The sequence below is a fragment of the Tenrec ecaudatus genome, chromosome 9 (assembly GCF_050624435.1).
Source record: "Tenrec ecaudatus isolate mTenEca1 chromosome 9, mTenEca1.hap1, whole genome shotgun sequence".
NCBI classification, from domain to species: Eukaryota; Metazoa; Chordata; class Mammalia; order Afrosoricida; family Tenrecidae; genus Tenrec; species Tenrec ecaudatus.
Genome location: NC_134538.1, coordinates 69,619,268 through 69,641,800, shown reverse-complemented (window position 1 = coordinate 69,641,800; position 22,533 = coordinate 69,619,268). Strand labels below are relative to the sequence as shown.

General features: G+C 44.6%; 1 protein-coding gene and 1 pseudogene across 1 annotated transcript in view; one reads left to right on the top strand and one right to left on the bottom strand.

Moving 5' to 3' along the window:
• Positions 1-2,399: 2,399 nt before the first annotated feature.
• Positions 2,400-3,840, bottom strand: LOC142456866 (cyclin-dependent kinase 4-like; annotated as a pseudogene).
• Positions 3,841-7,094: 3,254 nt separating this feature from the next.
• The window catches only part of EPDR1 (ependymin related 1), a 39,567-nt gene continuing 24,128 nt past the window's right edge, over positions 7,095-22,533 (top strand). Inside the window, exon 1 of the mRNA XM_075558187.1 lies at positions 7,095-7,824. Within this exon, the coding sequence (XP_075414302.1) occupies positions 7,532-7,824 (293 nt within the window). The 5' untranslated portion in view covers positions 7,095-7,531. The remainder of the gene's footprint in view (positions 7,825-22,533) is intronic.

Here is a 22,533-nt window from a genome sequence, read left to right as displayed (position 1 = left end):
CCTGACACCTCCCCTGACGTGGGCTTGTGGCTCGGATCGCCCCTTGGCGGCGGCCGGCGCGCGGCGGGGCTCCCCCTCGCTGGCTGGCCCACCCCCAGCCCCCTCCTGGCAGGAGCGGTGACATCATCTCCTCCAGTCTGCTTTCTCCCGAGGTCCTGCCTTTTGAGTCTGGCCAGTCCCTTCTCTTCCGACCAAGAGAAAGAGTCTTCTGGCAGTCGTTTTGGCCGCGCGATCCAGGAGGGCGCAGGAGAGGCGATCAAGGGAAGGACAAAAGGCTCCCTGGAGTCAGAGCTGAGCGTGCCTCATCCTCTGCCTGCAGAGTCCCTTAGAGTTGGAGGAAAGGACAAGTTGGAAACCAACCCTGACTGCTGCCCTGGAGTCCAGTTCAACTCGCGATGCCCATGGCTGGTCACTCGTGGGGACTAGAAAGACAGGGCTTTCTAGTTCCAGTCTCCGAAACTCACAGGGGCAGGTCTGCTCTGTCCTACAGGATCACTCTGAGTCGGCATTTACTCGATTGCAGGGAGGGAGGAAAGAATGCAGTGAATATTGGAATACAGGAACATATTATTTGTTGTTGTTGTCACCAGTAGATTTTTAATTTTTGTTCAATTTCTCTCAGAATGGCACTTGGTTTGTTCCTGCTCCAGGAATTCAGCAGAGTGCCTTGAAAGTGTAACACTATCTTTAGTTAGAGAAATGTTTTCTATCTATCAATATTTCCCTTTGCCTTTTCTAGCCCCTATTCCCATCTACTACGGATCCTGGTAACACTGTAGTGTAGCCATTGGATTGCTAACTGCAAGGTTGGTGGGTCAAGCTCCCCAGCCACATTCTCTCCAAATGTTAATCTTTAGCAGCAGAGTTTAGTTTGAAGTCTGTGTTTAATGAAGACAGCTTCTTTCCCTCCAAAGCTTAGACCCACAGAAGTTAGTGTGGTTTTGACCTTGACCAAGATTGAAAGTTGAACTAGTGCAAGATGCAGCTGTCTGCTCCCTTAAAGATTTGCAGTTTCAGAAACCCGGTATGTCAGAACTCACTTGATAGCAGTGGGCTTGGGTTTTGTTTATATTCCCTTCTCCAGTATGAAAATCAAGACATGTTTTGGCCACCACAATTAGAAAGCTTCCCTTCCCACTTCCCACTTCATGCCAAGATATCAGATTTTTTTGTGCTTGGCGACTGTTATTTGAAATGAGTAAGCATGAAAAACAAGTATATATATATGTTGGCATTCTCTTTTGTCTTTGAAAGAGGAAAGGGAGTCTTAGTGGCACTACAGTCTATTACTAATGTAAAGGTTGTCAGTTCCAACCCACTGACCAGAGAAAGCTGTGGAAATCTGCTTCCATAAAGACTTGGAAATCCTGTGGGGCAGTTCTATTCTGTCCTCTAGGGTCGCTATGCATCAGAATGGATTTGACAGCAGTGGGTTGAGGTAGGATTAGGAAGAGATGATGAAATTAATGACTGGATCAGCTAGTCACAAAAGGAAGGTTTACTGTTGTTAGTATACAGCAATTTCTCAGAAGGTAACATTTCCGGTCTCTGCTATTTTTCCAGGGCATTAGCAATATGGAAACATGCTCTGCAAATGTTAATCTTGAAAAGTATAGTTTAGTTTGAAACCTGCATTTAAGAAGGACAGCATTCTCCCTCCAAAGCTTAAACCCACAGAAGTTAGTGTGGTTTTGATCTTGACCAGGACTGAAGTTTGAAATAGTGCAACAAGCAACAAAACAATTGATTTGTACCGAGCATTCATAATGGGCTAAACAGAGTGCTAAGTTAGGCTAACTGCATTATGTGACCTTTTGGGGACCTGTGAATTAAACATGGGGCCACCACAAGTTAAAAAGATAAATGCATACACCCAGAGAGGATTCGTCCAAAGAGTTAAATCCCATTTAGGGAAAGCCCAGAGCATCCGGTCACAACCAGCACAATCTAGAGAGGCATTTCAATTTTCTATTGAGCAGATCAGGAGTTCCTGGGTGATGCAAAAAGGTAAGTGACCAACTATAGGCCAAAGCTTAGAGGTTCAAGAACACATCTAGGGAAACTTGAAAGACAGGACTGGAAATCTGCTCCCCAGAGGTCACACTTGGAAAACGCTGAGTAGTAGTAGTTTGACTGTGCTCATGTGAAGTGGCTGGGGGCTGGAATCAACTGGATGGCAACTGACAACAGGCTCTAAAGATGCCAAATCAAACAAGTGGGTATTATGGCATCTGGGTGATCATCTCAAGCCATTTCCAAGAGGATATGCCAAGACATGTAAAACCCTAGTTTAGTAAAACTTACTTTAACCCAAGTTCCTACAAGGGGCAAAATACTGTTCTGGGAAGGAGCTCAACTAAGTACTCTTTTACTAAGAGCTTTTTTTTTTTTTTTAAAGACCGCACTTCCTTGTTTGTTTTTTTCCTGTATAAAAAAGGAGCCCATTATATCAAAGTAGGTAAGAGGGGAAGACAATACAGACCCCCTTGGGGTAGGAAAATTGGCAGGGAGGAGGTAGAAAGGAGAGGGAAATGCCTCAAAAGTAGGGGAAGAGGTGTATCATTAAGGCAGCAAAATATTCTCTGTAAAAAGATGAGGGAAGGGGTATACAAAGCCTCAGAGATGAAGGCAGAGGCTAAGGCACAAAATGCCTCCTCAGTGAGGAGGGGGATCCTCTTCACTCAAGTGTCCAGAGGAAGGAAATGGTAGGTTCTCTCCCTTCTCTGGGCCCTGGTCCCGGTTCAGCCACTCCAATGCCTGATCCTTCTCCCTTATATAGATAAGGGTGCTGCAGGGCCCGGAAGGCAGAGATTCGCTTTTGTGGGTTAAAAATCAGCATTTCCAGCAGCAGCTGTGCTCTGGATTCCTCCACCTCAGGGACCACCGACTGCATGGGCGGGGCCCTTTGGGGGAAAAGGCTCCCCGGGGGAGAGAGACATCTCAGGGCCAGTCTTCCTCTGGGGGCAAGCCGATCAGGTCAAAAATTTTGCCTAACTGGTCAGCTTCCGAGTTTCCACAGAAGAGAAGCTTCCGACGAAACATCTCTGCAAAGATACAGCCAACACTCCACATGTCCACAGGTGTTGCATATGCAGATTGCAGAAGAACTTCAGGAGCCCTGTACCAGAGTGTAACAACCACAGGTGTAAGGGCCATCTGGTAGCTGTAGATTCTGGCCAAGCCAAAGTCGGCCAGCTTGACCGTCCCATTACTTGTCACCAGAATGTCCTCCGGTTTCAGGTCCCGGTGAACGATGCAATTGGCATGCAGGAAATCAAGGCCTCTTAGAAACTGTCGCATCAGATCCTTGATGGTCTCCACTGGCAAGCCTGGTGAGGGGGCTTTATCTAAGTATGTCCGTAGGTCTTGGTCCACATGTTCGAACACCAGCGTCACTTTGGTTTCCCGGTCAGTTCGTGCTGTGGCACAGACGTCCATCAGCCGGACAACATTGGGATGGTCGAATGCCTCCAGCCGTCTCAGTAGGGCCACCTCCCGAACAGTGCTGACAGGAAGGCCGCCGCCAGTGCCTTCTCCATTGGGGACTCTCACACTCTTGAGGGCCACAAAGTGGCCGCTGTGGGGATCACGGGCCTTGTACACCGTGCCATAGGCGCCCACACCAATCTCGGCCACTGGCTCATAGCGAGAGGTGGCCATTCTCGGATCAGAGGAGAGTAGGCTTTGTAAAAGCAGCTCCAGGATCCCCCTCCCTCCAGGGTCTTCCATGGGCTGGTCCCGCGGAGAACAATGACCAATTCCTCCAGCCACGTGAGGCTGTCTCAGTCCACAGCGAGAGCTGGGGGCGGCCCGTTAGCGGGCCCTCGGAGTCCAGTCCCGCGGCGCCATACGCGCGGTCCCCACAGCTGGACGCGGAGGGCCTGACCATAGACGCAGGCCGCCTGCTAGAGCGGCCCCCTCGCCCCCACCCTCACCATGTGACCTGCTGCCAGAGAGGCCACTAAGAGCTTATTGAGGCAACTTTGCAGTCCGCCATTTAAACCTGCCACATTTGTTTAGCTGTCCAGTTAATGTCCAGCAAATGTCCAGTTAATGGATTGCATGTGTTTCTGGATATTCTGCCAGCAGAGCTTTCAAGAGAAAAGTGGGTAGAAGCTAAGAGCCTGCCTTTGTAAAGCATTTTCCACACCAGGTTAGAGCCATTGGCAGTCCATCAGGGTCCCCACAAAGGGGAGGAGCAGTTTGGAGTTCATCAGGAGATTCTTATTCACTGGTCTCCTGTCTCATGCACTTTGAAGAGGCTCTGTTTCTAGAATATTCTGCTTTGTCACTCAGACCATTATATGTATCAGCCAAACGTTTATTTAGCCAAAGAAGTTCTAATGGTCAGTACCTTCTCTTTGGTGTCTCCTAGGCTCCTCAAATATATATTTTTTTATCTGTCCATCCATGGCTGTCTGGATTTTTGACAACTCCATCTTCAGCCCTATTCTCTCCACTTCCTGTTATTTCAGATTTTTTAGCTCAACATTGACACTTGGGCCTGATAATGTATGAGTGTGTGCGCAGGGTGCTGGGGTAGTGGTCCTGCCAAGTGAGTTATAGGCATTGCTGTTTCACCTCCCATCTCTCCCCCAGATGTGAACATCCAAGGTGTCTCCAGATATTGGCAGATACTTGTCCCTTTGGGAGAAAAATTACTCTGAGTGGAGAATCCCTCCTCTGTTCTGAAGCCTTGCTTCACTACCATGTCCATGACTATGACTTCCAAATCCAAACCTCTAGACCACTTTTTAAAAAACTGTCTTTTGAAAGCGTTAATCCAGCTATTCTTACGTATATCCACCTGCCATGTTTACGGATCCTTGGTCATACAGTGCTTGAATCACTTGACTGCTAACTCGAAGGTCAGAGGTTCAAACCTATCAGCTGCTGGGGGAAGAAAATGTGGCAGTCTGCTACGGCAAAGATTTACAGCTCGAGGGCCCTCTGGGGGCTGTTCTACTCTGTCCTATAGGGTTGTTTGACCTGGACTTGATGTACCAGTGGTGCCTTTGGAGCCTGTGTTTATCTTTAACTGAAACACAGATCGATTCCAACCGAATTCATTCTGATAACCACATGTGTGACATAGCAGAACTTAGGTCCCCAGGGCCTTCTTGGCTATCATTTTAACAGAAGCAGATTTCCAGGCTTTGCTTCCACGCTACTGAGTGGGTTTGAAAGCTCACTATTCCGGCTAGCTGAGCACATGTTGTTTGTCCCATCTAGGCACCCACCTCAAACACTGCAATTCCTAAGCAGAGTATAGCTTCTTTCCTTCCTTAGTCAGGACTGAACTTCCCAAGTCACAAACTGAAATGTCTCCCTCTAAGGATAATTCTCTCTCTGCGGATCAAAATTCATTCCCATGCTCTTCTTTGCCACTGTACAGAACCTGATGGAGATGTGGGTTAAGCACTGGCTGTTCGTCTCAAAGGAGTCATGAGTTGGGCTGAGATCCCCATGGTCGGCAGTTTGAAACCACAAGCAGCTCTGAGAGAGGAAAGACTGGGTTTTCTACTCCTGGAAGCTGTTCCAGTCTCAGAAACTCATTGGAGGTCATTATATGAGTCAGCATTGTCCAGATGGCAGTAAGTTTTGAAAGTTAAACTCAAGATAAAACTATTCACTTCCATCTTGTTGATTCTGATTCATAGCCACCCTACAGGACATTGTAGAACTGTCTCGGTGGGGGTGGGGTGGGGCTGGTCTGGGACTGTAAATCTTCATAGGATCAGAAAACCTCATGTTTCTCTCAAGGAGTGGCTGGTGGTTTCAAACTGCTGACCTTGTGATTAGCCACCCATTTAGTAACCCACTACACAAGGGGGTGTTAAATCAGTCAACTGCTCTGCAGGCTGTTTGTCTACAAGGCTGTTTGCTCCCGGAAAGATTTACAGTTTTGGAAACCCTACATAGTGTTGCTATGAGGTGAAATAGACTAGCTGGCCATGGGTTTGTTTGTTTGTTTGTTTGTTTTGGGGATCCTCACCCCTCTCACTACAGCTGCCTTCACTCAGATAGCTAGTTAGCCTTGTCTGGTTTTATCAACAGATGGTGGACTGCTGGTTTTCACCCTGATGTTAGAGTGAGCTTCCTGTGGCATATGGCTGATGTAGCCTCTGGGGCTCAAATGGATCAATAGGCTTCACTGCCCCGGTTTCACTCACAAAGTACTTAAGAGGGCTTTCAAGACCTCAATGATCTGGTCCCAGATGGCTCTGCAGCCTCGCCCTAGAACACATCTCCATATCCTTTATCCAGGGACTCTTCCTCCCCCTTCCCCTGCCTCCTCCTGCTTCATCCTTGAAACTCGCTTCAATGAAAAGGACTAGTGTTTAATGTTTCTTCTTTTCCTTCTTGATTCAGATCCTAAAATTGCACCAACATAACATGAGCATTCACTTTCTGCTTAAAGATGTAAAACTCAGACATAGAAAACTCCCAAACTAAACTCACTGTCATTAAGCCCAAGGTGACTCATAAAGACCCTATAGACCAAGGGAGAACTGCCCCTGGGGGTTTCTGAGACTGTAATGCTCTTTATTGGAGTAAGAAAACCTCATCCTCCTTCCATATAAGCTGTAGGCTCCTGGTATTGCTGAGGAACAGAGAGGAGCAGTGTCTTGGGAGTACCATGTTTGTTTTTAAAATCATTTTATTGGGGGCCCTTACAGGTCTTATCACAATCCATACTTCCATCAATTGTATCAAGCTCATTTGTACATTTGTTGCCCTCATCATTTTCAAAACATTTTCTATCTACTTGAACCCTTGGTATCAGCTCCTCACTTTCCCCCTCCCTTATGAACCCTTGATAATTTATCATTTTATTCCATGTCTTATGCCAATTGCTGTCTCCCTTCACCCATTTTCCTGTTGTGTGTCCCCCTGGGTGGGGGCTTATATAACCCTTTCTGGTAGGGAGTGCCGCTTTGAGGTGGGCTTGTGGGTTTCAGAGTCCTATGCCCTTCCCCTATCTCCCAGAGGGCACTAGAGGCCGAGGCTGGGAAGTGGCCATCATGAATGGTTGGTATCATTTCTTCCTGCTTCCACTTTCAATTAGCACGCAGAAGACTGCAAGTTTGGGAAGAAGGCACAGACCATACAGCAGCGCTGCTCTCTGAACCCGGACCTCGAGATTCTCGCCCAGCGTGTGAATACCTGCCCAACACTGCAGTTCCTGGGCAAACACCGCCCTTCTCGGCACTCTCCTCGCCGCCCCTTTAAAACTCGGTGCCCTTCAGAATGCAAGGGGCATCCTTGCCACTGCACTTCCTGTTGGCAGCAGAGAGTACACACAGAAGCGGTTGCAGGCAGCTGCCAAGGCAGAAATAGCTTCCAGGCGATTCCGCGGCGCTTCCCGGGCTGCAGTCCCGGCAGGCGCTGGGCCTCTGGTGTTCTGATCCCCACAGCTGCCGGGGCGCTGCTGGCACCGGAATCCACGGGGCCCAAACCCTGCGGTGAGCCCAGGGCGGAGGCCAAGACAAGCCGGGGCTTCATTAGGGTCCCACTGAGCGAGCCAGAGATGCGAGCTGACACTGGCCTCTGCGTGGCCCGGAGGTCCCTGGCGGCCTGGCTGCTGGGTGGCCTCTGGGTCTGGACGCTCTGCGGCCTTGGCCAGCTGGGGGCGGCGTGGCCTGGGGCCGGGGGCTCCCCTGGGGTCCCGCGGCCTTGCCAGGCGCCGCAACAGTGGGAGGGGCGCCAGGTTCTGTACCTGCAGAGCAGCGGCCGCAACAGCCGTGCCCTGGTCTCCTACGACGCGGTCAACCAGAGGGTCAGGGTGCTGGACGAGAGGAAGGCGCTCATCCCCTGCAAGAGGTATGCACGCACGCACGCATGCGGACGGAGGGGGGGACCCCGGGTGGGCGGGGCGGGGTTGCAGGCAGGGGGCGCGGGGATCTGGGTCCCTTTCCAGCCTCTGAGCTAGCAGTGGGTGTCCGGGTGCCTCCCAGCTCCACCCTGCTCCCAAAGAAGCTTGTGTAGTCACATAGGGCAGCTGGGTCAGGCGCTAGGGAGGAGGACTTAGCTCACCAAGGGTGGCCAGCTGGCGGGCCCTGGGTGGGACAGTGACCTCAAGGACCTCGGGAACTGAAAGGTGACTTGGTAGGGCGTTCCCACTGGAGGCCCGCCAGCCAGGCCTGCTGAGTCAGGCAGCTGCAGCCAGAGCCCCCTTCAGGTAGGGCGTGTCTCATCCACTATCTTGTCTCTTCCAGGACCAACTGCCAGGGGGGCACGCTGATTTTTTTTTTGAGACTAAGTTGTGTGTACATTAGCTTGTTAAAATAATACAACACCCAAGGTGTGGGAAATCGATAATGGAAAAAAGAGTACCCGCAAACCCATCATTCCCCATGTTGCAACGGTTAGCGTTTTGGTCTACTCTCTTAAAGTTTTACAAGCAAGATTTACACACTGCGATCAAAAAGCACACGCATGGGTTTCTTGTCTCCATTTCAATTAACATGTTCCCTCCCATGCTGTTATTTTCCACCTCATTAAGCTGACTCCGTACCCTTTTACTGACTGCGCGGCTATTAGATAGAGGGGTTGTGAAACTTTCTGATTTTAGCCGTCTGGTATGATAATTCATCTTTACTCGCTTCTTGTGACAGGGACACCCTCTTGTACCTGACCTGATCAGGATCTGAATTCTATTCTGGGATCACCACGTGCCTCTTTCACCTCTTTCAACACACTGCTGTTTTTTTTCTGTGTATTCTGCTCAGGGCTATGTAGGTCTCTTTCTGGTATTTGCATCATTATGGGATGTGATATGCATGCACATGGTGGATGGTTCCAGTGGCTGGTAAATTCTCTGGTCAAAGGGCCCCGTTCAAATTTCTAGAACAAAGCAAATCTTGATAATGTCATTCCATCTAACAGCCTTTGTTGAAGTATTAGGCAGCTTGAAGAAAGTATGGATACAGGGAACCTTCTAAAGCGTAGATTGAAGAGTGCAGGGTCATGAAAGCCACCCATAGGTGCTCAGGAAGCACTAAGGAATAGGATCCTCTGGATGAACTTTGAATATGTACATGGCTTCAGATAAATATCCTTAAAGAGCATTGTCATAGTAACTGGCAACGCCTGAGAGCATTTCATATATAAGGCATGTTGCTGGGGGGACTTTATGCACACTGTACCATTTAGTTTGCACAGCAAAACACAAATGTTTGATGTATTAATTTTATATAAAAACACTATATTCTTTAGAGACATTGAATCAGTGAACCAGCATTCTCAGCTCATTCTCACACAGTTGGAATTTGAGGGAGCTAGGCTCGTTTGACACCCGTGATACCTAACATCCATACCCACTCATGCATTTCTGCATTTATTCATTCAGATCCGGCACTGGGTATGGACAAGTGGGCCCTAGCGCTCAGTAAGGTCATAATGGAGAGGTTGTGGTTAGTTACCATCATATTGGCTTCAACTCATGGCCATCCCATGAGCCATCAGAAAAAAAAATGCTCCCTAATCCTTCACCACCGACAACATTGACTGGGGATCAGACATTGTTTTGTTGTGATTCACAGGATTTTCATTGGCTAACGAATTATATTACTAAGCCTTTCTACCTCGTCTGCCTTAGTCTGGAAGCTCAGCTGAATCCTTCTCAGTATCATAGCAACATGCAAGCCACTATGATATGACACACTGAGCGACAGGTGATGGCTGCACATGAGGTGTCTTGGCCAGGATTCAAACCTCAATCTCCAACACGGGAGGCCAGAATTCTACTGCCGAATCACCGATGTACCTAAGTAACCAACCCCCATACAATGTGATGAAGGGTGAGCTGGGAGGTGAGAGTATCTTTGATGGGCACTTAATCCAAGCTTCTTGGCAGGTGTGTCCCAGAGCAACTGGTTGAATTGACCAGAGGAAGTGTTGAGGAAAGGATTGTCCAGGAAGATGTGGGTGTCTCCTTGGCCTGTATGTGTGCCATCTTGGCCTGATTGCGCCATCCTGAGACCCACCGGCCAATCATTGTTAGGCTTTTTAAACAGTGACATGTCGTGGCTGAACTATACATATGAAAGTCATCTAAACCCATTGTGGAGAATAGAGGGAACAAAGTGGAAGCAAAAATATGACGTAGGAGACTTGTGGAAAAATGGGTTGTGGCGATGGAAATAGTGAGAAGGGACACATTAAGGAAACAGAGAAATGTAATTCAGGGATGCATACATGATTAGATGAGTGTGGCATGGGTGATAAGGGCGAGGGGAGTATCAAGGCAGATGCCCCGTTTTGGGATCCTGGAGGGAAGAACGTGGCTAGTGTGGTGGAGATAGTAATGCAGTCGCCGAGAGAGGGCTTGACGGGCTCCGCTTTGAATGAAGTCACTACACGACTTTTTGTGTCTATGTGTGAAGAGTAATGTTGAAGATGCAATGGAAAGGTTCAGCGCATACTAATGAGCAGCTACACATGGTTAGGAGAAAATGAAGGGCATATCCACCCCCAAATAGCATTTTGTCCAATTAAAATTTGTAAAACTCTTTCAGGGAACTCACAGTGATTATAGAAATAAGAGACCTGTGATCTACTAAGGAGATTGGTCTTTTTCTTACTAAAGGCTAATTCCACGGAGATTGAGGGTGACTTTACTACCTTCAGGAAGAAGAGTCCTGACCTGAGTGGAGTTCATTCTGTGGACCAAGGACCAAGGTCTCTGTGTTGAGGTTCTCCTAAACCCAGGAGAAAGAGGCAGCTGCAGGGAGCCTGCCCAACTCATGGAGTGAGAACCTAGTGCCTTTGGGGGGGCGGCAGGGGGTGGGGGAGTGGGGGTGTAGAGAGAGGGCTTGAGGACAGAGCTAAAAGTGCTATAACACTTGCCTGGCTGGGGCTGAGTCCCAAATGTGCCCTGTGCAGGGATAGCCTCCGAGGATCCTGTGCAGAGGTCTTCTTGCAGCAGAACTGTACTGGATATCCCGTGACAGACAGCTGAGGGTGGAGCGAAAAGAGCCACAGCACGTCGTCTTGCAGGGCAATCAGCCTGAGCGCGTCCTATGCAGGGTCTATGCTTCCCTGCCTGCACTGTGGGCATCTGAGTCCTGTATGACAAGAGAGCCTCGCAAGCTTGGCTAGCGTGATGGGAGCTGGCAGCAGAAACTGAAACCAACCCTCTCGACAGGGCCGAGAGGTTTTACGCCAGGGTCTTTCAGCTGGTAGAAAGGTCCATTGAGGCCCAATGACAGAGCAGAAGTCTTTAGAGCGTAGCTACCCTGACTAGTGTGTTGGCAGTCGTCAGAGATAGCAATGGCATGAAGATAATATCTGACAGGAACAACGATGCGCCTGCCAAGGGACAGAAAAACGGACCTGGCTCATTTGGGGATTTGTTCTTATTGTTAAGTACTAGTGTTCTATAAGTCATAATAATGACTTTCGCTTTACCAACACCGTGCATGTATCTCAGGAGTCCTGTTTGAACACAGACGAATGATTAGTTAGAATACTGGGAGTATGTGTCTCATTCCTAGTGGTGTAATGGCTGCCTGGAAGTGTGATGTATAATCTGTCTGCGTGCGCAATGCTTATAGAATCCATTAAAGATTTATGAGACTCAGTTCCCTTCTCTACAAAATGGAACTCCTTATAATGCCTGTGTTGAATGGTTGTGGAAACGAAATGGCTTCAAGTATATGAAGCACAAAGTCCAGTGTCTAGCATATAGAAGCTGATCAGCACATGGCAGCTTCTGACCCCATGATCATCATCATCATCATCACCATCCTGGTGAACTTACACTGACCCAGAGGATCACTGTCAGGGCTCTAAGCCCAGAAGCTTGGTCCATAAGCTCACACAAGGGAGTGCCCTTCCTTTGGGAATAGACTTATAGTAAACCACCTTAAAGACTGATATCAGCGTTTCAGTGAGTTCGTGAGCTGGCATCGGGACCAGAACTCTCAAGTTCTAGGCTATTTTCTACCTGTAGACAGACATATGTGGGGAGCCATATTATAATCAGGATGTCGTTGAACTAGGAAGGTGTTGGACAATTCAAATTCACTGAACAAACAGCTAATGCTTTCCCACTGTAGGCTAGACAGTATGCTCATGTTTCCATCATGACTAAGGCAGGTCAAATCAGGGTACTGTCTCATGGTACTAAACTAGGGGAAAGTGTTTCATTAGAAACCCCTTTGGTTACACATTGGGCTGCTGTCCGATGGGGCTGCAGTTTGAAACCACCATCCGCTCTTCGGGAGCAAGATGGGGCTTTCTACTCTGGTAAAGAGTTACAGTCTCGAAAATGTATAAGGGCAGTTCTGTCCTATCCTATGGGGTCGCTGTGGGCTGGCATTGTTGACTCAGTGGCAATGACTTTGGAGTTTCTATGCTGCACCAACTCCACTGGGTCGCACTTATTCCATCCTGAACATAACCACCCTCCTTTTTCTATGACTCTGTGATTGATTAATATAGTCTATAGATATGTACGTTATACTTTTGGGGGGCCATAGCTGCACCTGCTGGCCTAGAATCTCTTTTCCCCCTTATAGTGATTTCTCATTTCTCTGCCCTAATGAATTAAGTGTTGGTTTTACAGTTTAACTTTTAGAAGTAAACTTTATTCCTCTTCTTTCTAATGTCTTGGCGAAACTCTGACTCACAATTCCATCTCTGGCCCAAAGCCAAATGTAGAAAAGAATGGTTTGGACATAAATTCATTTTAAGCTCTTTGAGTCATTGGATAAAATTCAAAAACTTTTTTCAGGTACTAGCAATTTGGCTCAGAAACCAGATATTATTAGAGGAAAATGTGGATGGGTTGTCTCTTCATATTTATTAGTAAGTTGAGAACTAAGTTTTAGAATTGGATCAACTTCTTAAGATTGTAATTTTGCATCCTGATAGTTATGGAAAATCTCACTGATAGTTACTGTAGAATGACTAGGATTTTCCAGGCTCTCTTTCCCCTGAGATGATGGAAATGATTAAAAAAAAAAACTTTATAAGCTTCAGATAAGACAAGTCTTAGCAGAGAATGGGAAATATTAGTAATTGATACTATTTTGTTTTCAACTGTCTTTCCTGACTCTTTGATTAAAGTCAGAAGTTTTACTTTTGGAAGACTGAAGACAAAGCAGGAAGATTAATTTCATATTTCAGTCAACATGTTGACCTTTATAGGAGAAGCATGGATAGTGAGACCTCATTCTGCTTACTTTGGACTTGCTATCAGGAGAAATCCATCCCTGGAGAATGACATCATACTTCGTAAAGGGTCAGCAAATAAAGAGGAAAACCTTCAACTAGATGGATTGACACAGAGGTGGCAACAAACTTTTCCTTATAGATTGGGAAAGGTGATTCAAAATGGAATTATGATACTGGAATTTCCCCAGGACTTTTGTGAAACGTCCCCCATCTAAACCCTAAAATCTCCCTGGGTTGGAATCCACTGGAGGACATTCACTAATAAGCAGCAATGTAGATGCTGTGTGAACTTGGTCCGGTCACCACTGATTGACTGGTCCTTCGGACTAAACAGTAGATGAGGTTCTGTGACTAATAAAATATGGATGTAGAGTGAGCACAGATGAATGAAGAGAATTTTCATTTGTAAATCTGAGGTCACATCTCAGAAATCTGGCCAAGCCTATGTATTCGAGAATTTTAATTTGTACGCATTAAGAGGTGGGAAAATATTTAAGTAGAGGGTGGATTCTTATTTAAGTTCTAATTAATGCCTGTCACAATTTTACTATAGGATATTATATCTTGGAGAACAGAATTGCATTTCTAGTGGATTGGCTGGGTCAGTTAAAGTTAAGACAGTCAATTCAGAAAGTTTGACAATTGTTTGGTTTACATTTTTTTGTTGTTGTTTTTTGATACCAAAGGGGAATTCTTGAATTTCTGTAAGTACACAGGAAGATCACAATAGTTTATTTTGAAGAAGTGAAAAAAAATTGAAAACTGCATTGGTGAGAAAAAGGCCAGGGCAGTGCACTGAAAGACCGGTCTCTATCACAACTCTTTTGAGAGTAGCAAGGGTTTTCCTATGACAAATTCTTTTTCTTGTTTTGTAAACTCCTTATTGTGAATTGGGTGAAGGTTTATAGAGATAGACAATTTTCCATTCAACCATTCATATACATTTTTTGGTAATGCTACTGATTGCAAGCTCCATAATGTAACATGGCTTATCCGATGTTCTTCCTGTCTTTCCCATTTCCATTACTCCTTCCTTCCTATGCCTTCTTAATTTTGATCTTGAATAGATGCTGCCCTTTTTATCTCAAATGGTTGGTTATTCTAAGATGTGCATATTTTCCTAGCATTCTTGCTTTCCTTATAGACCTGTCTACTGTTTGACTGAAAATTGAGCCATAAGGGTGAGTTAACTTCCAGACTTGAGAGGTGACCTAAAGCTATAGTGTTGGGGATTCCACCAGTCTCAGTTCAACAACTAAGCCTGGTTTCTTTTATACTCGTATCGCCACTGATAGATGAGGTGCTGGTTAAAGGAGAGGCTCTGGGTGATCGTATGTGTGAGATTTTCCAGCAGTTTTGCCAGGATGACAAGTATAGGGAAGCTGGTTGGCTGGTCCTCCTTACAATGGAAACTGATTAAGGCGAGGGATGGTCTCAGAACCTCAGAAGTGCACCTCAAGTGCCGACTAACAGACTTAAAAGTTTCCACCTGTGCTACAAAGGAGAGCCTTCTCTCTTCTAGTAATAGAGCTGACATTGCTGAGAACCAGGTCCAGAGTCTCATTATGCGAGTGGTTGAATTACAATGTCAGCTGAATTGCAGATCTGGTACTAAGATGAGGGCATTGATAGGAAAAAGTTGGGACCCTGAAACATGGGATGGAAACATATGGGCTGATGATCCAGCACAAGAGGATATTGAGCCCCTAGAAATGATTAAGCCATCCCACTCTTGGTACCAATTATGTGAGACAGGATTTTCTAGAGAAACAAAACCAGGACACTAATAATTATATATATATAGATAGATAACATAAGAAATGAACAGTTAATTAATCTATAAATCAGTCCAAATGGCTCAGTGCAACTCATTTCCATGAGACAGCTAATACATTGGCAATCCGGGTAGTCCTCTGTAGAGCAAGTCAGGCTATCTGTCCACAGGCAGCAAACAGCAAGGCAGATAACCAACAGTCAGCCAGATGACAGGGTCCAACAGTCCCCAGCTCAAGAGATGTATATTCCAGTAGTGTGGTGAAGCAGGTCTTGAAGGAATCCCAAAGTACAGTAACACAGTCCACGGGTTAGGTGTCCCATAGGTAGTGTAGCTTGCAAATTGAGGCACAGAACAATCAAGGCAGCCACACACTGGTCCAATGATCAAAGAGCAAGAGACGAGAGGCGAGGTTCCCCAATCCATTTATCTCTCCACCCTTCAGTTAATCCACATGTGTTCATTAGCTATGTTGACACAATAAACCTTAACTCTCTCACCTAGCACTATTGTTTCCATTATAGACCTGCCTATTGTTTGCCTGTAAATCGAGCCATAGGGGTGAGTTAACTTCCAGACTTGAAAGGTGACTTAAAGCTATACTTTGGGGATTGCACCAGTCTCAGGCCAACAATAAATCCTGGTCTCTTTTATGCTTTTGAATTTTGCTCAAAGTTGTTCTTGTATTCTGTACAGGACCTTCCATTGTGACACTATCTAGTTCTTCACCATCTCAGGACAATGGAGACTGATTTTCACATGGTCTACTAGGCCATTGGAATATCTGTTTCCAAAGAATTCTGATTTTACTAGCCAACACATTGTTGTTGTTGTTTTTGCCTCCAATGTTAGACTTGTTTCTGGGTATATTTGACCTGCTGATTCCCAAATTTTCCCCTATCAGTTTTAGTTTTTGCGATCTCAACCTATGCCACATACCACTCTTCACTCTGCTTGCCCATTAAAAAAAAGCAGGATAGTTAAATGTAGTGTGCATTAGCTTGTGTTATATGAAATATTTAGGTCAAGTCTACATCGACTCAATGGCAGTGAGTTTGGTTATACCTCACATGATGGCCTCTGATCCAAAGATCTATTTGAACTGTTCAAATTACATGAACTTGGAATTTTCTCCAAGTATCATTTCACCTTTATTAGGAACTGAATAGCAGGAAAATCAAATTTGTTATCTTAAAAGGGACCAGAAATAAGTTACGGTGCAATACGTACTGAGCCCTCATGACGGAGTGCGTTCTGTTTTGGGATCCTGCCCACAAGGATGCTCTGAGAGAGACAGATGAGACTGTCTGCTCCCAGAAGGATTTATAGCCTCAGAACCTGCAGGAGTGCTTCCACTCTGTCCTATGAATCATAACAGACAGACTGGTAGTGAGTTTGGTACAATAACTAGATTCAGATATTCTGAAACCCCAATTAGGTCTATCCGAGTTCCGATCCCTTTATTAAAATTGAAATATCACGGTCTTGTTACAAGATGGCACTACTTATCCCTCTGTGCACAGAAACCCTTAAAAGAAAAGTTTGACTTTTTCTCATAAAGAAGCTTGAAGTTAACCTCACTTCTGAAACATTTAACATTACTTACCCATTGGTTTCTATGTATTAAAATATTTTATAAAATGCTTACTGTATAATTTGAAGAAGAAAAATTAATATCTTCAATATATCTATGAAATGTGCTCTATGAAGTCTGACATTTTCAATACATAAATTGTCCCCATACTTTCAACATATGTGCTTTTTCGATTTTTTTCTATTATTTTACTCTCTTTTCCAGCTGTATTCTGCCTTTTTAGTACCCAACTTGCAGTCTCTGTATATATTATACAGCCTTCCATACTAAAAAGAAAAACCCACAGCCATTTAATCGATTGTAGCTTATGATGACCCTCTAGGACAGAGAAAAATTTCCCCTTCATGTTTCCAAACATTTAAATCTTTTAAAAGCTGTAAAGGGACTAGTGGATTTGAACCACTAACCTTTTGATTGGCTGCTCAATTCATAACCAATTTGCCACCATTGTCCATAAGCAGTATAACTTGGAAGTCCCTTAAGATTTACTTCTTTTCCTAATACTTCTTTTGTTGTTGTTTTTTTGGCCTATCCTGTATTTTGTGGGTGTGAAGTCCTCTCCTGTTTAAAATTAGGAGATAAATTAATAAGTTAGTGTAAGTTAATTGCTAAAAATATAGTGAAACACTGTATGTAAGAAACTAGAGCAAATGCAATCTATCCAATGTAAATTTCTGAATCTGTGCCCCAAATAACCCCAGGAAGTGGCGTAAAAACCAAAGCACCAAGAAAAAATGTTTTGTCAGACTGCGTTTTCTTTATTATCCTTCACTCTGAACAGGAAGGTACCGATAGTTGTACCTTAGACCAAACTCTTTAAGATCCTAGTTACTACTCACCACAAGAGGTGTCCTGTGGCAGTTAGATTTTAAGTCAACTTGATGTACCTGCGTAAAGGTAGTGATGGAGTTCAATTTACCAGTCAGGTCACGGACTTACGGCACCTCCTTGGGGGTTTGGTCTTTTATGAGAGATGCTATGGAGAACATCTCTTTCTTGCCCTTCTTCTTTCTATTTGACTGGGTTCTGTGCCTCAAATCCACCCTGGGACCTGTTAGTGCCCTGCCACATTCCTGCGAACCTTGGATCCATGCAACATTGCATCCATTGACCTGTGATTCCCACTTAGCCTTCCTGCTTCGTCTGCCAGCAGAGGGAGGGCCTACAGCTAGTATCTGACCCATGGACTAAGCTGAGCTTCTTTCTTGATTTAAAAATCTTTCATGATATAAAATTCCATTTTATACATATATGAGTCACTGGGTTTATTTCTCTAGAAAACTCCAACTAATTCATGCCTTATGAGAATTTCACTGGGAAACTTTGCACACCTCTCCACTGTCCTCACCACTCACAGCTCTGTTCTTGCCCCTTCGGTCTTTTTATTGTCCCCCAAACTATTAAAAAGTTGTTTTGGTTTCCTCAAGATTCCCAAATTCCTGTGTTGAGGTGGTGTAAATAAAACAATGTGGAATTCTCCAGGGAAGGAATAGACATGGAAACACTGCCTTGAAAAGTGTGTAGAACTAGGATAGAGGCTATGCCCATAAATGATAGCTTCAAATTTTGATGTTTTTGTTTAATAAAGATTTAAAAAATGATTTTGTAGCAATACTTTTCTATTTACTCCCATGTACATGATTAAACATTGCCCAGTCTTGTGTCATAATTGTGGGCATGTTTGAGTCCATTATTCAGCTATTGTGTCACTCATCTTTTTAAGGAAACATAGAAGTATCTATACAGATACCTCCAATTATAATTCAGTACGAAAAATTCTCATCTTCTCACTTACATTTTTGTAACTCCTTCCCAGCCAGCAGCGGAGAACAACAGACTTTCATTATTCAGTTGTTATAGATAACTGAGCTTCCATGATGTCCCTACTGTCTGGTTACCCATCACACCACCACCCCTCCCCGGATTCTCATACCTTGTTCCAGGACTGCTCTCTGCATTGATATCATCTTCACTCGCCTCGGGCTCCCCTCTTGAGGCCATGCCAAGCAGAAGCCTACTTTGCACAGCTCTACCTAATGGCTTCTGTCTAACTTTTCATCAAGAGAAAGGAGCGGCTGGGCTACATATATATATATATATATATTCATGCACATGTATATCTGTGCATACATATACATATTTCTGGTTAGATCTCTTAGAATATTTAACATCCTAAAGGTTTATTTTAAACCCTCAATGTGAATCTTGGGAGATCAGAGTTGTAAATATAATGTGAAGTGCTCCACTATTTGATTTTACTTTGGAAGGTCATGGGTTTGACATGGATCGACTTTCAAAATTTCAAGGGAATACCTCTTCTTGTGTCTATACTGCTTCCTCTTGTTTTTTGTACTGGCGAGAGCTAGCATTTTATTTTATACCTGTGGGATTCGGAGTGTTTGTGATTTCTTAACCCTCAGAGAACAAACCAGGTTGATTTTTCAATACCGAGTTTATCTTCAAGAAAAAGATTTTCTTGGATACACATAAAGTTTTCTTTAAGAATCTTAACCTAATAGATCTATGAACTGTGTTTCAGAGAGTGATCCTCGAATGGAGAGGTGGAAAGGGGCAGTAATAAAGGTAGTGAAGCAGAGAAGTGACAAAGAAGATCGACTAAAAAGAGGAAGGATGTTGTCAGGCTATAGGCCTAATGTAGAAATGGAAGCCAGAGGTCATTCTCACACTGCTTTGAAAAGAGTTTTACTCCTCTCCAATAACCTTGAACTGTTCCTTCTTGATTCTGACCTTAAAGATGATTAGAGGTGGTCAAGGGAAAAGTGCCCAAGGATCTGAAAATGTTCCACAAATTAGTGGTTTGTTTTTCCTGGAATAAATGCAACAGTTTTATATTTCTCATTTCCAGTAAAAATTTTTCAATTCTCCCTTTAGGGTTTATTTTATTTTACCCATCTTTAAAAAACATATTTCTTGATCTTGCTATCTAACACCTCATTCTGCCCTTTCATTTATAGTAAATCATTGCTAATTCTAGCTTTTGTATTCAAAGGCTGTTCTGAACCCACTTTAACCAACATCTGACCCCCACAAAGGAAACTGCTCTGGTCAAGAGCAATGAACTTCACATTACTAATCAATGGATCTTCTTCTTTTATTTAATCAGCCCTAATATAACTGTTGGTCATTTCCCCCCATCTTCATATCTCTCCTCAGCTGGCTTTCAGGGCACTACACTCCTCTGATTTAACTTCTTCCTACCTCGTTCATTTCCTTGCCTTCTTCGTCTCCTTGGCTAGTTCGCCTTTTCTCTTGAAGCAATGATAGTGGGGTGTTCCAGAGCTCTGGCTTCCAGTCTGTCACGTTCTCTTCTGTCAAGACTCACTCTCTTGGGGATCTCATGAAGGCCATGGCTTTAAATGTCACTTCTTCACCGAAGATTCCAAATGTATATCGCCAGCCCACACCTTGGTGCTGAATCTAGACTCATATCCAGTTGCTCATGTGATCATTCATTTGGGCGTCTAATGCTGTTATCTGTCATTGAGTTGATCAACTCATGGTGACCCCATGCACAATGGAACAAAATGTTGTGGCTGTCATGCCTACAATCAGTTGTAGCTAGGACTAGTATGATCTATAACGGTGGTTTATCGCTAGAAGCAACACTGAAACCTGTTCAACATCTTAGTAAAACTTAGTCTTCCATTGACAGATGGCTGATAGTCATATATAAAATGCATTGGTCAAGGATTGAACCCGGGTCGTTATGACTTGGGTTGTGTCCAAAAAAAAAATATGTGCTGTAGATTTAGATTCTTTGCTTCTAGTTACAATTCCAGTTGGAAATGGGTTGTCTTTATTATGTTAATGAGGAAGGCTTGGTATAGGATATATCTTCAGCTGATCTCTTTTGACATCACAAAGGCTAAAACAGACAAACTAGCAAGCAATTGGTGATGGGGGAGAACGACGTTAAGTCATATCTGCCCCCTTCTTTTAGATTAAAGCAAGACAAATCAGCTTACTACTGTGCTCCAAACTTTCCAATGCCTCTCCATCTCTTTCAGAGTAAATGACTTTTCAGGGGCACACGCTATGAATCTCATTTCTCAACCACCTTTGACCTTACTCTAACCTTGATATCCCTCCAGTACACTATGTATACTTAGCTTCCTGGTATCTTCATGTTATTCACTCTTCTTGGGAAGTCTTTCCTCCAGAAAGACACATGGTCTTCTTCCAATGTCACTCTCTGTCACTCATGACGCCTCTCTTAGCCACTCTATTTTAGAGTTTATTCCCCTTCAAACAATCCATGCTGCCTTATCTTTAAAGGCACCTACTACTACCTAACACGCTTTATGTGGGTCACGGTGGGACTGGGCATATTTTGTTTTTTTTACATGGGGTCACCATGAATTAAAGATATTGGTGGGTTAGTGTAGTCTTACCTTCTATTCATGCTTGATTCTTGGCCAATGAACTTCATGCCTAGGTGCCATTTGTCTATCAGGGGAGTCTTCACAGTGCTGTGATGTTGAATGGGTTTCAGTAGAGTTTCACAAAGAGGAGAGGACATGGATGCCACATCTGAACTTGTCCTGCTTCCACAGAGAGAAAGAGACTCCCAGCCTACACCATCCCAAGGCCAGTTGTCACAAAGCAGAGGTCACACATGCTGACACCAACCATCCCTCCACAGAACTACCCTTCTCTGCTGGATCTGATAATCTAGTACAATGGCCACTGAGACAATACTCGTACTTATGGGATTTATTGGGGGAAGTTAACAGGTTACCACAATCCAGGATCAAGGAACATGGATGATATCTAATTAATGATTTTGTCCACAGCAGCATCTCTGACCTCAGCTATTAGTCAAGTATCTCTCTGGTCCTCAGCCTCCCATTCAAGTGGCCACTTGGCCTCTGCTTCTGTCACTCTGCCTGGAGGTCTCCGTGGGAGGGCTTCTCTGATCTGCTGCTTCTGGTGCCTCTGCCTCTCAAGGCAGGGGTCTGGCATGCACATGCACTGCATCAGTGACTAGTCTGTCTTTATGCCTCAGAATTTTCTCTCTCTGCTCCAGAGATGGCTCATTCTTCAATGCTCAGTGAAATGGCTAACCTAACGAATCCCCTCTATTAGTGTTTCACAGTCCCTTCTTGCATGGTGCTGCCCAGTCATTTGGTGGGAGTTACAGTGATAATGGGTAGGAGAGCCACAAGTGTAGTATATTTCCCATCACCACACCTGACTCAGAAAGGCCTGGTGATCTACTTCCAGAAAGAAGCAGTGAGAACTCTATGAATCACAATAGTCTAATCTTTAATCCATCATGGGAATGACACAAGTCCAAGCATTATTTCATTTTGTTGTGCATTGAGATAGTTAGTTTATTGTGCCAGCCTGACCGATAAGCACATGTGGGATTAATTGAAGGGCAGAGAGATAAATGGCTTGGCAAGCCTCATCTTTTTTGTCTCTCGCTCTTTGATCATCAGACCAGTGTGTGACTGCCTTGCTTGTTCTGTGCCTCAATTTGCAAGCTACACTACCTGTGGGATGCCTATCCTGTGAACTGTGTCACCGTAATTTGAGGCCCCTTAAAGAGCTGCCTCACCAGAGAATTGGAATGTACATCTCTGGAGTTGCGGACTGACTGTTGGTGACATGTCTTGCTGTTTGCTGCCTGTGCCGGGATAGCCTGAATCTCTCTACAGAGGACTACCTGGTGGCCCTCAAGACTTGAAGGACTGCCAGTGTCTCACAACTCTCTCATGGGAGTGAGTTGCACTGAGCCATTTTTACTGCTTTATAATTTAACTGTTCATTTCTTATATTATCTATCTGTCTGTATATAATTTAACAGTTCATTTCTTGTGTTATATATCTATCTTTATATATATATATATATAAAATTATCAGCAACCTTGTTTTATATCTCTAGAGAACCCTGTTGAGGGCAAACTCGTGATAACCGCTTACAAAATCAATCATGCTGTGAATAATTTTTCTAAGTCTG